Genomic DNA, 14,074 nt, shown 5'->3' with positions numbered 1-14,074 from the left:
ATTCTTTGGTTAACAATCCCTTTAAAGACCACGGGAAGCTTCATAAAAGAAGCAGGGAGTAAAGAGTTTGTTAAAGAGTAACATTATATTGAATATTAAAAATGTGCATTTAAAAATAGGCATGAGAGGTCTTTGCTGTATCACTAGACAAGAATATTAAATGGAGCTGTCGACACACCAGCTGGGTAGCTGGAAAAGCTGTGCAGTTCTTCAGTTCCAGGGGCTGTGCAGTGCTGGCAGCTCAGAGCTGCCTGTCTGTGGACAGTAATGTGGGTTGGAATCTAATATTTACATGTTAAAGCTTCTCCCGATGGTGGTACCTCTTTGTAAAATAATGTTTTAATGGTATGATGCAAAACTTCTGCTGCTTAAAGGTGCCATAACCAAATCTTCATTACACTCTCCTTATCTTTAGTATCATGTGCCCAGTAGAGTACGGAGGATGGGAATTGAATAATCAGAAGTATTTTCATTTCTGTCTTCATAGTTATCATTTGCATTAGTTTCCTCAGTTTATTTGCTGCAGCAGGATTCTTTCGTATAAAATAAAGCTGGAGTTGGAAAGAACTGAATTCTGTTCTTAAGTTAAGCAATTTTAATGTTATTTAATATTTTTTTAAGATTTTAGGTTTTAATTGACATTTGAATGTTAAATGCCCTTTAAGGAATCAAAGGGAATGTTTAATGAGGATTATGAAATCTTGCCTATACTTTCAGAAGCTAGTGAGGTCTTCCCTTGTCATTGTACTGATCCCTATGATAGCAAATATAACGAACGTGTTCTGAAAAATTACAAAATGTAATCTTGTTTTATGTTTCTGTGAAAGAAGTTCTAACAGGAACACTAAATTTAGCCAGCTTTTAGAGAACCAGCTTTTGGGTAGACCTGTGCGGTGTCAAGAGTTGGACTTGATGATCCTTAAGGGTCCCTTCCAACTCAGGATATTCTATGATTCTATGATAACCTTTCCATGTTAATCAGCTCTAGTAAACCTGCCATGAATTTTTTTTTTAAGATCCAAAATTCTGTTGAGTAGCTGTCCAGGAAATCTAGGCAAATCACCAAGTATAATAATTGATTCTGGAGGCAGAAACAGAAATAGGCTTTTGGGAGTCTCTCAGACTACCTGTTTGGTGGTGGAAAGAGTCAGGAGAGCAGTGCTCTGAATAATCAACAAGAACACGTAAGTAATACATGACTGTAAGCATCCATGTGTTTTGGCTCTCATGTTTGCATCCAAATTAAAATAAAGTGCATTTATCAGACAAATATTGAAAGTGTTTGCATTAGAGGTAACACTTCCAGTTTTAAGGGATATAGTAGCTTTTTGTTTCTTTTGTTTCTCTGTTTTTTAAATCAGAAAGTAAATTTTAATTATTTTATTCAGTAGTGAGTATTTGCAGAATTTGGTGGATAGAGGGGGGCCAGTGTACCTTCTTTTAAACAGAATAACAAGTGATTGGCAAAGCCTAAGTAACTACAGGTCTTCTTACGACTTTGTGCTTTTCTGTTTCTCCCAGTAATACAGTTTGTGTATAGCACACTAAGCAATACAGCAAGTCCTTTTGTGACTCTCCGAAAATAGAAAATGGCTTTGGTACTTAAGGACCTTTCATTCCAAATTTATAAAAGTTACTGAATCCCATTACTGGTTTTGACAGTAAAAAAAAAAAAAAAAAAAAAAAAAAAAAAAAAAAAAAAAAACCATAAAAAATCAATGTATGTAGATGGTAGATGAAACTACAAACTCTGAAAATAAGAGATCAAGTATGACCTGCCCAGGTCCTCTGTATATATTATGTCCTTTTGTCAAAGTCCATGTCCATGAAGTATACCTTTTTGATATTCAGCTTACCTGTGAGCATAGGAAACATCAGGACCATATATCATAGTCTGTAAGGATGGGTGGCTGTTTTAGTACTGATGAATGCATGTGTAGAGGCCGGATGCCTTTCGGTTTAACAGGCAGCCACAATTTCTGTTGGCACTGCATGGGCGTAGAGTCAATGGAGAGGGTCCTGCACTGTTTTTCTGACTTTGTTATGTTACTTCCAAGGGAAATCCATATGATGCTTGTATGTATCAGTTTTGGGGGACTTCTAGAAACAGAGTACCAAAATGGAAGTCAGAGTGGTAAGAATTAGGATTTTGTTTTCTCCAAACAGCTGAGAGATCCCTGACTCTGTGTCTGAGTTGGGATCTCATCTTTCATTTTCTGGCTTTCCAGTGGGTATTTTGCTAGAAGACTTGCAAGATAATACATATATCTCATGTCTCAATAATTACTGTATGGTGGCTGTAACAGTTTCATTTTTTGCCTCTTTTTGGAGGGGGTTTCTTTGTCACAGGCTGTTAGCAATTTGTTGATTTTAGTAATAAAAGCAGACATTAATAGCCTGCATATTTCAACTTTGAACAAACTTCACCTATTCTGTTTAAACAGAAAAATAACAACAGCAATCAAGAAGAAGGGTGTCCATGTGAAACTGAGCATTATTGATCTGGGCAGTTTAATATTAAAGAACTTTTTTTTTTTTTTAGCTGAGTGGTTTCCTGGTATCTTTTTCTCCTCATCAGACATGCTATGAGTTGGTTCTACCCTTGGGCTTTGAATAGAACCTGCTTTGAGAGTCAGAGCATTGTACAGCCATATTTGCCTTAAGTTAGAGCTTGCTCTGTCCCTGGATTTGTGCCAGAAGCAAACAATTATGGAACCTGCCAGAGTCTTGAGCCTGTGTTATTTTATTTCCCCAGAGATGTTTACAAGGGGACTGTTGCCAAACTCCAGATCCATTAAACTGCTGAATCATTACATTTTTTGTAGCAGCCAGCTGGCAAGGATGTGATTCCAAGCACTCACTGTCAGGTACCTTGGGTCAGTGTACTCTAAAAAATGCCTCCTTATGTTTATTTGTATAAAGCCTTGAAGGATGCCACAAGGTACAGACTGCAACATGTAAACAGAGACATTTATGGAAAGAGCATCAGCAATTTTTTTTATAGTGAGTCTCCTTTTGCTAGTAATGAGCTGCATAGTTGAGGTCTTTTTGTGCTCTGTTGGGGCAGTCTGACTTTCAGTAGAGAAGATTAGTTTGTTGTTCTAGCCACCCAGGCTAATGTTAAGAAATGTCCTTTTAAGGACTTCAGAAATGATGCCAATATTTTTTTTTTTTGATGTTATTCTGTCTTGTACGTCAGTCAGATGATTCACATGTTCCCTAATTGGTTCATCCTTAATATACATGTGAGAAACAAGGGAACGTTTTAAACTGCAACAAACACTGCAGTTGTTTGGATAGATATTTTCATGTACAGAAACAGTTGTCTCAAAGGCAACGCTACCCCACTCTGCCCCCAAAATTACATTTCATTCCAGCTTTGTGGCTTTGCTGTTAATTACAATGAAAAGTGCTTGCTTTGGTCTGTTTTATAGCTTTGGTTTAATCTGCAGTGGTTGTTTTTTCATTATTGCGTTTGGTGTTTTTTTTTTTGAGGGCACAGGGGGTGTCAAAGTATACTTTCCATGAGGGACTGTTGCTTTTCCCTGTCTTAAATTTTTCCAGGTCATGGAACAAAACCTCAACAGGCGAAATGCCTATATTTTCATTGTACTGTTTCTTTCAGCCACAAACTTATAATTCAGGAGATGCTTGTGCTGTTCTTAATGTTTTCCCAAAACGACTTCTGCCTTCATTAGACCATGTTTAATATTAATGCACAGCAATTGCTTTTGGCAAAACTAGTGCTTCACTTCCAAACTGCTTTGCAAAAAGAATAAAATGCATATAGTTTTTTAAGAGGGCTAGCCTATTTTCTAGTGACCTCTCCCTAGGAAAAAAAAACATCTGTAATGTAGTATGATGTACGCAAGAAATAATATTGAATCTTGTGTTGCCTATTATATATTTCTTTTTTTTTTCCTGTGCTTGTCAGCAGACAGAGCAGCCTCCATTATGCTTTCAGAAACCCTGAGGGAGTTGCACCAGCACTCAGTAAAGTCTGCAGGAGGTTTCTGAGCCCATGTATCTCTTTTACAGCAGGTACTCACAAGGGACCACATGACTAAATGGACTGACCTTTGGACAAGCAAAAGTACCTCAAGTTAACTGTTTCATTTTTTTTTTAAACTACCTGAAATCTTAACACTCCAAGGGATGCTGAGGATATCTGTGAGAAGTGTGCGCCTTTCTTTCCTGCTGATGAACATAGTATTAAAGAATGAAGAATAAGTGTTGAGCATAGGAATTGCTGACATCTGTGAATTTGAGAAGTCTCCTTTCTGTCCTTTTAGAAAACTTCCTATTAGAAATGTTAACAATTGCAAGTACTACAGTATTGCTGGGATAAACAGCCGGGGAAAAAAAAAAAAGATGATTAAGAACCTTTTTAAGATATCTGCTTATTTTGAGGCATTATTTCAGGCTGACTACATTTCATTCTTGTTTTAAGTGATAAATCCCCAAATTTCTAGGTTTGCTTTGCTATTTGAAGGTGTTGTCCCTGATCAAAATGTGTAAAGAGGTCAACAATGAGATGAGCAGGGAAGGGTCCAGGCTTCCAGGTAGATGCAGAGCACTTCTAAACACATTCTGCTTTTACATCTGTACTGTAATGGTTGTGTCCTGCCAAACCTGAGACCAAATATGAGGCTTTGCCTTACTTTTGAAGAAATGCAGAATTTGTCACAAGTGAAAACAAGAAAAAAAAAGACACAGTTACCTGTAGAAATGCATGATAGCCTGCCCTACCATGTCATAGGGCGTCTTTCCATCTGTTTTGATTGTGAAGTAGATTAAAAAACAATTAAAAATATCCTTTCGTGTGTGTGTGTGTAAGAGAATGAAACTAGTTTTATTGTCATGAGCAACACTCCTGCAACACTATTGCTCCAATGGGAGTGCAGGTAGTTTTTTCATCAGTCTTCCCTCTCAAAGTGAAGGGGTATCAAAGGGCCTGTTGACTATGGCAAATCAACAGATGGTTATAGGGCTGGTGCCATAGACAGGGGTTTGTCTACTTAGACCATGGGACTTGCCTTGAGAAACCTGGTATTGTGGGAGCTACTGGGGACCTGTCATGGGATAATCCACCTGTCATGGGATTGCCAAGCTGGTGAAGAGGGCTTTAAACTAGAGTTGCCAGGGGAGGAGAACCTCAGTCCATCCCACTCCTCCCAGTTTGATGCGAGTGCCAGGGATAGATGCCCAGAGCCTGGGGAAGGGCCATGGGTCAGCAGGAGAGCACCTGAAGGGCAGCACAAGGGAATTCCAGCCAGTGCAGCCAGTGAGTCAGCTTCCTCAGGGGCCCAACTTAAATGTCTCTATGCTGACACAAGTAGCACGGGGAATAAAGAAGAGGAGTTCGAGATGTACGCATGCCTGCAGGGCTTTGTTCTCATTGGCATTACAGAGACGTGGTGGGACAGATGTCTCCCATGACTGGAGTGTTGGAAGGATGCAGGCTGTTTAGGGAGGCCAGGCGAGGGAAGCAAGGAGGGGGGCATCACCCCGTGTGTGAGTGAGCAGCTGGGGTGCATGGAGCTCTGCCTGGGGATGGGTGAGGAGCTGAGAGAGAGCTTGTGGGTCAGGATTCGAGGGAGGGCAGGGACAGGGGACCTTAGAATGAGGGGAGTGTGCTACAGGCCACTTGATCAGGAAGACCAAGCAGACGAGGCCCTCTATAGACAGACAGCAGCAGCCTCATGTTTGCAAGCCTTGGTCCTCAGAGGGGACTTCAGGCACCCTGATAGCTGTTGGAGGGACAGCACAGCAGGGCACAGGCAGTCCAGGAGGGCCCTGGAATGCACTGATGACAACTTCCTTCTGCAAGTGATAGAGGAGCCCACAAGGAGAGGTGCTATGCCAGACCTCATTCTTGCCAATAAGGTGGGTGTGGTGGGGAATGAGAAGCTGAAGGGCAGCCTTGGCTGCAGTGATCATGAAATGGTGCAGTTTTGCATTCAGAGGGCAGCGAGGAGGGGACACAGCAAGCTTGCTGACCTCGACTTCTGGAGAGCAGACTTTGGCCTCTTGAGGGATCTGTGTGGTAGAAGAGTGCCATGGGCCAAAGCCCTGGAGGGAAGAGGGGCCCGAGAAAGCTGGCTAATATTCAAGGATCAGCTCCTCCAAATTTAGGAGCAATGGTTCCCCACAGAGAGGAAGTTGGGCAGAAACACCAGGAGACCTGCATGAGTGAACATGGAGCTCCTGGGCAAACTCAAACAGAAAAAGGAGGCCTGCAGAGAGTGGAAGCAAGGGCAAGAAGCCTGATGGGAATACAGAGAAAATGTCTGAGCAGCCAGGAATCTAGTTAGGAAAGCCAAAGTCCTGTTGCAATAAATTTGGTCAGGAACGTCAAAGGCAACAAGAAAAGCTTCTATTACGTATGTAAGTGATAAAAGGAAGACTGAGAAAATGGTGGTCTCCCTCCAGAAGGAAATGCGAGACCTGGTTACCCAGGATATGGAGAAAGCTGAGGTACTTTTTTTCCTCAGTCTTCACCAGCAAGAGCTCTAGCCACATAGCCCAGATCCCAGAAGGCAAAGGCAAGGACTGGTAGAATGAAGAACCACCCAGTGTAGGAGACCAGGTCTGAGACCATCTAATGAACTTAAAGGTACGCAAATCCGTGGGACTTGATGAGATGCATCCACAGATCCTGAGGGAACTGGTGGATGTAGTTGCTAAGCCACTCTACATTATACTTGAGAAGTTGTGGCAGTCTCATGGAGTTCCCAGTGACTGGGAAAGGGGAAACATAACCTCCATTTTTTAAAAGGGAATAAAGGAAGATCTGGGGAACTACAGACCACTCAGTCTCAGCTCTGTGCCTGGCAAGATCATGGAACAAATCCTCCTGGAATCTGTGCTAAGGCACATGGAAATTAAGCCAACTGGGCTTCACTAAGGGCAGATCGTGCCTGACAGGCACACAGAAAAGTGGTGTAACATTGACTTCAAAAGTTTTGAGCTTGATTTGATGTAGAACTTGCACCTCTCATTTTACTGCATTTTTTTTGGTAAAGGTTTGAAAACACTGTGACTGAAGCGTTGTTAAAAGAGCAGTGCGCAGAAGGTGGTGACTGTGCCCCTCTACTTGGCCCTTGGGAGGCCCCACTTGGAGTACTGTGTCCAGGTTTGGGGCCCTCAGGACAAGAAGGATGTGGATCTGTTAGAGTGGGTCCAGGAGAGGGCCAAAAAGATTATCCAAGGGGCTGGAGCACCTCTCCTATAATGTATGGCTGAGAGAACTGGGGCTGTTCAGCCCACAGAAGAGAAGGCTCCAGGATGACCTCACCACAGCCTATCAATACTTAAAGGGGTCTTCTAAAAAGGAAGGAGAAGGACTCTTTACTTGGGTAAGTAATGATAGGACAAGGGGTTTTAAAGTAAAAGAGGTGAGATTTAGATTAGAGGTTAGAAGGAAAATTTTCACTCAGAGGGTGGTGAGGCACTGGAACAGGTTGCCCAGAGAGGCTGTGGAAGTCCCATCCCTGGAGGTGTTCAAGGCCAGGTTAGATGTGGCCCTGGACAACCTGATCTAATGGGAGGTGTCCCCAGGCCCCCCCTGGCAGGGGGATTAGAACTATATGATTGTTGAGGTCTCTTCCAAACCAGGCCATTCTGTGATTCTGTGAAGCTACATGCAGGTGGACAAGACTGCCCAGTCATGATTATGCTGCTGGGAAGCTGTCCGTGATGTGCTACAGCCTCTCCCTGGCAAGTCGTTGCACAGTGAATTTGAGCATGTGCTGTTGGACAAATACTTTCTGATGGAGTCTTAATTTCCTGCGTGTATTCATGGGCACCCTGCCGTCTGCTCCCAGAGGTTAAAAAAAAAAAAAAAGTGCTTAAAAATCAGAAGATTGTTTTTATTAAAATAATTCATGGAACCTGGTACCTAAGCTGCTATTTATGCAGGTACAGCTCTGTGCTGACTGGGAGTATGCTGTGGGCCATATAACTTGTTTATTGCTCTTCTGAAAATATGGACAAGAATATGTAGCACATGCATTGTTTTCTGATTAGAAGTAGGAACAATGAAGGAATACTGCTACTGAGTAACAGTATTAATATATTAATACAATATTATTAACAATAATACTGAATCATTCAGGGGGTTGCAGATTGGGAAACTTGTTTCTTGTTAAAGGGACAGAAAATTGAGGCTTGCAACTATGTTTAAATTCCTTGGGAGTTTTATATCACTAATATATAATGTATACGTCTATATATCCTGGGCACAAAGTATCAGTTAATTGCCTGGAGACATCTGAAATCTGTTTTCTCTGGAGCCTTGTTATGAGTACCTAAATATACAAATAAAAATAAAACAGTTCTGAAAATCTGTGTTAGTATATTTGATTTTCATTTGGTCTGTATTTATTTAATATTTTTAATGCTATCAAACAGGGCAGAAACATTGTCTTGAACATTTGCTTTTAATACGATTAATTAAAAAGCAAATTATTTTGTAGATATATTTTTTGACTTTTACATAATTAAAAACTAGCTCAAAGGATTTTTAAGTTTAATAGGTGTTGATCCATTTTAAGTTTTTTTTTTTTTTTATGTTCTAGTTCGTGCCTATTTACCAGGAAAACTGTGATTTCAGTAATGTCTGATGTTAGAATCATATCTTTGATATGTATATTTTACTCTCACATGTCCTTTAACACATCATGTCAAATGTATTCCTTAGATTAATATGACAAATAAATATAGCATATTTGAATTATAGGTTTCGTAGGTAAGATACTTAATCCATACAGGATTTGTCTAATAAGTAGTGTGTACTTAGCATAGGAAAACTCTTCTGTGTTGCATGTGCTTCTAGACATTTTGAAGAAATACTTTTCATTATTTTCTATGGTAGTAGTGTAGGAGAAAACCAGATTCATACTGGGTGTTTGGAGAGAACAGAAAAGAGAACAGAAAATATTCGTCTTCTGTTCAAGAACCCTGACCACTGGTGCATTATCGCATGTCAGCTAATGTACATAGATCTATATTTCCTAGTCAGCCTAGTGAGATTGAGGATGGCTATGTCCAAGTTTTTCTTTTTCTCACTTAGCTCTTTTTAAAAACATAAACATTTTGGCTTATAAAAACTATCATATTGTTGTACTGATTTGCTCATTGACCTGGCATGATGCAATGTAATCATACTCTTGTTTGAAATCAATCCCTGTGCACAATACAGTAATAAATAATTTCAATGCTGAATTGTAAGACTTTATTGTCCTTAATTTAGTGTGAGTAATTGGGTGCGAAGGCTGCCCTTGAATTTATTAATAAATGGAATCCCAGTCTTCAGGTAATGAAAATGACTTGAGACCTTCAACTGTGTCAGAAATCGTTCACATTCAGGATGCAGAACATAGTGGTCTGAAAAGACATCAAGCTCACCTTTGTGTTGTAAGAGCATACCAATTTTGAAGAAGTTATGCATTGAACTATGTTTCTCTTAACCTTAAAGGTTAGATAGAGTTAAATAGAGTGCATCATTTTGTTTGGCTGATTGTAGTGTGCTTTTTGTTATATGTTCTTTGACAGGGGTTCAGCTAGTGTCAAATATACTGAAATAACTAAAGTCATGCATGTACCTTGTTGTATTTTGTAGCATACCCTTCTAATGTACTTTTGAAGTTTTATTTGCTATACTCAAGTATGTTTTTAAAATTCTAGGTATAGTTGCCTTTGGAAGCCATCATTTGATACAAACAATGTAGAAGAAGCCATTGTTTTCTAAAAAGCATAATTTTAATATAAACAGTTTTATTTTTGTGTTCAGGTGATAGTATATCTAATTATTTTGGCATTTTGCTTGTGCATTTTATCAGTTCATTGAACTCATCAGTGGGAACAAGTTCCAAAGAAGAAAGGGACGGTGATGGGGTAAACATCCTGGTTTAGGTAGTCCCTCTTCACAGTTTAGAGGAGGCATTGATTTTACTTTTCAACATTTCAGGAAGCATACTCTTCAAGTGCATGTCTTCGGAGTTTGACGGAATCACAGAGCAGCAGGAGAAGGTGCTATCAGTTCTAGAGGAGAAGTTCCCAGGTCTTCCTCCACGAGAGGAAATTATCTCTGTTCTCCAGGAGACTCAGCTTAACCCTCAAGGTAATCCAATTTCCATTTTCAGACACTTTACAAATGCAGTTACCTAACTGTATTTGAATAGTTTGGCTCATTGTGTGTGGTGAGAGTATAGCTTCAGGATGATATGTATCTTCATTGACAGTTACATGTAGTTATATTTAATTTTAAAATAACTAGATTAAAATTCTAATAATGGAATTGCAATTTTTGCTGAGGAACTACAGAACTTCTAAATGATCTTATATTGCTTTTATGGATGACAGAATACTGGCATAGGTAGTCCAGAGAGGCTGTGAAGTCTTCTTCATTGGAGGTCTGTGAAAGCTACCTAGACACGGTCCCAGGCAGCCTGCTCTAGGTGGCTCTGCCTGAGTGTGGGGCTTGGACCAGATGGCCCCCAGAAGTCCCTTCCCACCTCAGCCATTCTGTGACTTACAGATAAAGTAGAAGTTAATTTATTTCACATATTTGCTTTAACAAGCATGTGCTAATCAAGTATTTGTGTTACTGAAGTGGAACGCAGGATAGAGGTATAATCAATGTTTCAGGCCACATGCAGAAACTGTGTTGCAATCCCCTTAGCGTCACGGGAGTGGATTTTATTTTCTGAACCTTCCCAAATTTATCAAGGTTTCAGCTATTAGGGCTAGGGCTCTGTACAGGTGAAGTGACTTTGACTAAGATTAAGGAAACGAGGGAAAACTTTAACTCTTTTATTTTCTTCTGCTAGAAATAACTGAAGATATTTTGATGTTATTTCAGTGATCAAAACTCAGAATGTGTGAAGTTGGTATTTGATCACAGGCTTGTGAAGGGATGCTGAAAGTTGTTGCAATCAGTCAATTTTTTTACTGTCTTTATTAAATGGCATCCACTACCAAGTTGTTTCCAAAGAGCGAGCATTGAATTATGGAGATACTTTCATGTTAGGTATATCAGGCATGAACAGGGTCCCTTTAGACTTGTAGTCTTTATTCGTTCAGGTCAGACCTTCAGCCTGAAATGGGTTCCCAAACTGGTAATTAAGGGCAGAACTTGAGGTGCTATTCCCTTTACTTTTTCTTTCAGTGAGGCTGCAAAATAAGTAATTCAGGGCCGTAAGTCTTTGGATAGTTCCCTGACGTTTCTTGTGACATTAGTCAAGAATTCACAGTTCAGAAGTGAACTATGTGGCCTGGATTGGAGAGGCAGTGAATGTGGCTTTTACTGAACTCTGCTCTCAGTACTGCCAATTTTTGTGGAAGATGATTTAGTAGTGTCATGTACTTGTTTGTACACAAGAAACTAGAGGGTTTATAACTGATGTAGTTTACCCTGCTCATGTGGCATATAAAAACTATTGGCAAGGAGTGTCATGCAGACTGAATCTGTTATGCCTACTTCTCCAAGTTTTGTATTAGGGTAATGTCATGCTTTTTTGTTTCATAGCTGCTGTTTTCTATATACTCTAAGGTACATATTTAACATTGCATACACTTATATGGTGTTTATTAATAAAGTACCGAAGAGTTTCTGAAGTCCATTGAAGACACTGACCTCTGCTGAACATTGTGCCTTACATACCTGTTATTTTAGACCATATTAGGAAAATTTGGCAAAAACGTTCTCAGCTTCATGCAGAAATAATGATTTGTTGGCCTGAGTTCATGAATTCACTTGTTATTTGAGACACACTGGTCTGTAGTCAAACAGAAAGTCTACAGGCTACATAAATATTTTTAAAAGGACAGATTCAAAAACAAAATAAATATATGAACATAAGCCAGTTCATCTTGTCATTGGATTGAATGCAGTACCTGGACTCTATACAAGAACGGTAATGAGATGATTCATTTCTTTGGCTTTAAGTGGGTATTTGGCTTCCTCTGAAAAATCGCTCATGCAAACACATTGTGGATGTTATGCAGCTAAGTTTTATAAGTCTGTGGACACTTTATTTACCACTCGACACTGAAGTAAATAGCTCACATCTTTCTTTGTATAGGTATTTGGCTACTTTCTCAGTTCTCCGGATGGTGTGATACAACTGTGTATCTATACATGAGATACATTTATTATAACAATCTTTAAAGTATTTAAGTCAAATGTCTCCTATTGAAGAAATTTAGTCATATGGATTTTAAATACGTTGTACTTAAATTTATCAACATGTCTGGTTATAGTGTTAAGCAATTCCAATTTTACTCTGTTTTCAGATGATAATGTGCATTTCTGTTTCTGTGGTACATACACATCCCGTTGGTTCATTTACTGTTTGATGTACATAAACCATTGTTGGTATCGATTTGTCAGGAAAACCAGAAAGGCTGAATGATTTTATCTTTACAGAATGTCTTAAAGATTTGCCTCTGAATATTTTAGAAATGCCATAATAATCTACACGTGCTTTTCAGTGTGCTATTTATTCCAGAAATATTTCATATTAGTGGCATAAGGATGGTCTAGGTATATTTTGTCATCAACTAGAATTCAGTTGACCTAGAAAGTAGAAGCGTTCACGCAATTTCACTTCATTGCAGGAGACTTAATTAATTCTTCATCCTTTGTTGTTGCTTTTTAATTCTTCCTTGCTTAAAGAAAACCTCTGGAAATATTATGCATTGAATTATTAATGTTGGTTTTAATGTTCTTATAGGGTGTCCTAAAATATAGAAGGCTCAACATTAAGGCTCAAACTGTATTTTTAATTTGAGTTGCTATATCTGTTCATCTGTGGATACTTGAATGTATTGAAATTCCCTTCTCTTCTAAAACAGGTATAAGCATTGAGGAAGTTATGCTGAAGGATCTCAAGGAAATTTCAGATGGAGAAATCAAAGTAGCAATTAGCACTGTGTACATGACACTGGAGGTAAGAGGAAGCTTAAATAATGTAGCTGGTAAACAGCCCTATTGCATAAAGAAAGAGTTCTTTAAGATTTTGAACCTCATATTTTCTTGTTAGCGAAACTTCTGCTCATATATAATGTAATTACTTTTGAGAGAACCAGTAGCTGTTTGTGATCTCACAATCATTTGTATGCACCTGATTATTACTTGCTGTTGATCTGTTTGGTGTATAAAAACAATGGCACTAGCCAACTGCAGCATTTATGCCAACTGAAGTTGTGAGCGTTCAGTTATACTTAGTAGATAGTTATTACTTTTCACTTAGGTTATGGCATATGGGCATATGATTTATGTATCTGGTCTAATGCTTTCTCAGCTCTTTGACAGGAGAGGGTGTTCTTCATTCCTTCCATGTCTATCTTGAAGTTATGTAATGAATTTTGTCCATTGCTGAATGCATGTGTGGACTGACCTAATCTAAATGAAAATGCTGGTCCAAACAAAGGACCTTGACAGGGCAGAAGTTTGTAGAATTTTGGTTGTTTGGATTAAAACCATAGATTTGTCCTAATGAATTTTCCTGAAATAGCCCAAAATTTTCCTTCTTGACCAATTACAGACATTTTGTAATTGCTACAAGAAAACCTCTGTGGTATGTTCTGCACCATTATTTCAAGATAATTGGTATTATAGATATTAGTGCTAATATACCTGGACCTGAAGTAGACATAAATATTACTGTATGTGACATGCAAATGAAGTTCTCATCGTTTACTTTTTACTTTTAGATTTTAAAAGTTTTTGTTAAAGGATATTTAAAAAATCACGTGAATAGTACTTAATAGTGTATATCCTATGAGGTTTCTTACAGAATGCGTTTTAAGGCATTTTATAAAAAAAATAAGGTGCTTCTGTGGATGAAGAAGTTTCTGGCATAATCCCACTAATTATCCAGAAAATTTTGCTTTTTTATTAAGCTTTCATAGTAAAATATATAAATCAATCTTGCTATCTAAGTAGTGAGATATCCTTAATATGTGATTACGTACTGAAATAAAAATAATTTAATTTTAAAAAATGAAAAAAGTAATCTTATAATACCTCGTGCAGTTCTGCAGCTACTCTGGTGTATTTGTTTCTTAG

General features: G+C 38.7%; 1 protein-coding gene across 6 annotated transcripts in view; it reads left to right on the top strand.

Moving 5' to 3' along the window:
* PRUNE2 (prune homolog 2 with BCH domain) overlaps positions 1-14,074 on the top strand; it is a 136,686-nt gene that overhangs the window by 33,707 nt on the left and 88,905 nt on the right. For all 6 annotated transcript variants that reach the window (XM_068666293.1, XM_068666291.1, XM_068666290.1 and 3 more), the window contains exons 5-6: positions 9,971-10,123; positions 12,859-12,953. In XM_068666293.1, coding sequence (XP_068522394.1) covers positions 9,971-10,123; positions 12,859-12,953 — 248 coding nt within the window. The remainder of the gene's footprint in view (positions 1-9,970; positions 10,124-12,858; positions 12,954-14,074) is intronic.

The sequence above is a fragment of the Anas acuta genome, chromosome Z (genome assembly GCF_963932015.1).
Source record: "Anas acuta chromosome Z, bAnaAcu1.1, whole genome shotgun sequence".
Classification (NCBI taxonomy): domain Eukaryota; kingdom Metazoa; phylum Chordata; class Aves; order Anseriformes; family Anatidae; genus Anas; species Anas acuta.
This window is presented reverse-complemented; position numbering and strand designations above follow the sequence as displayed.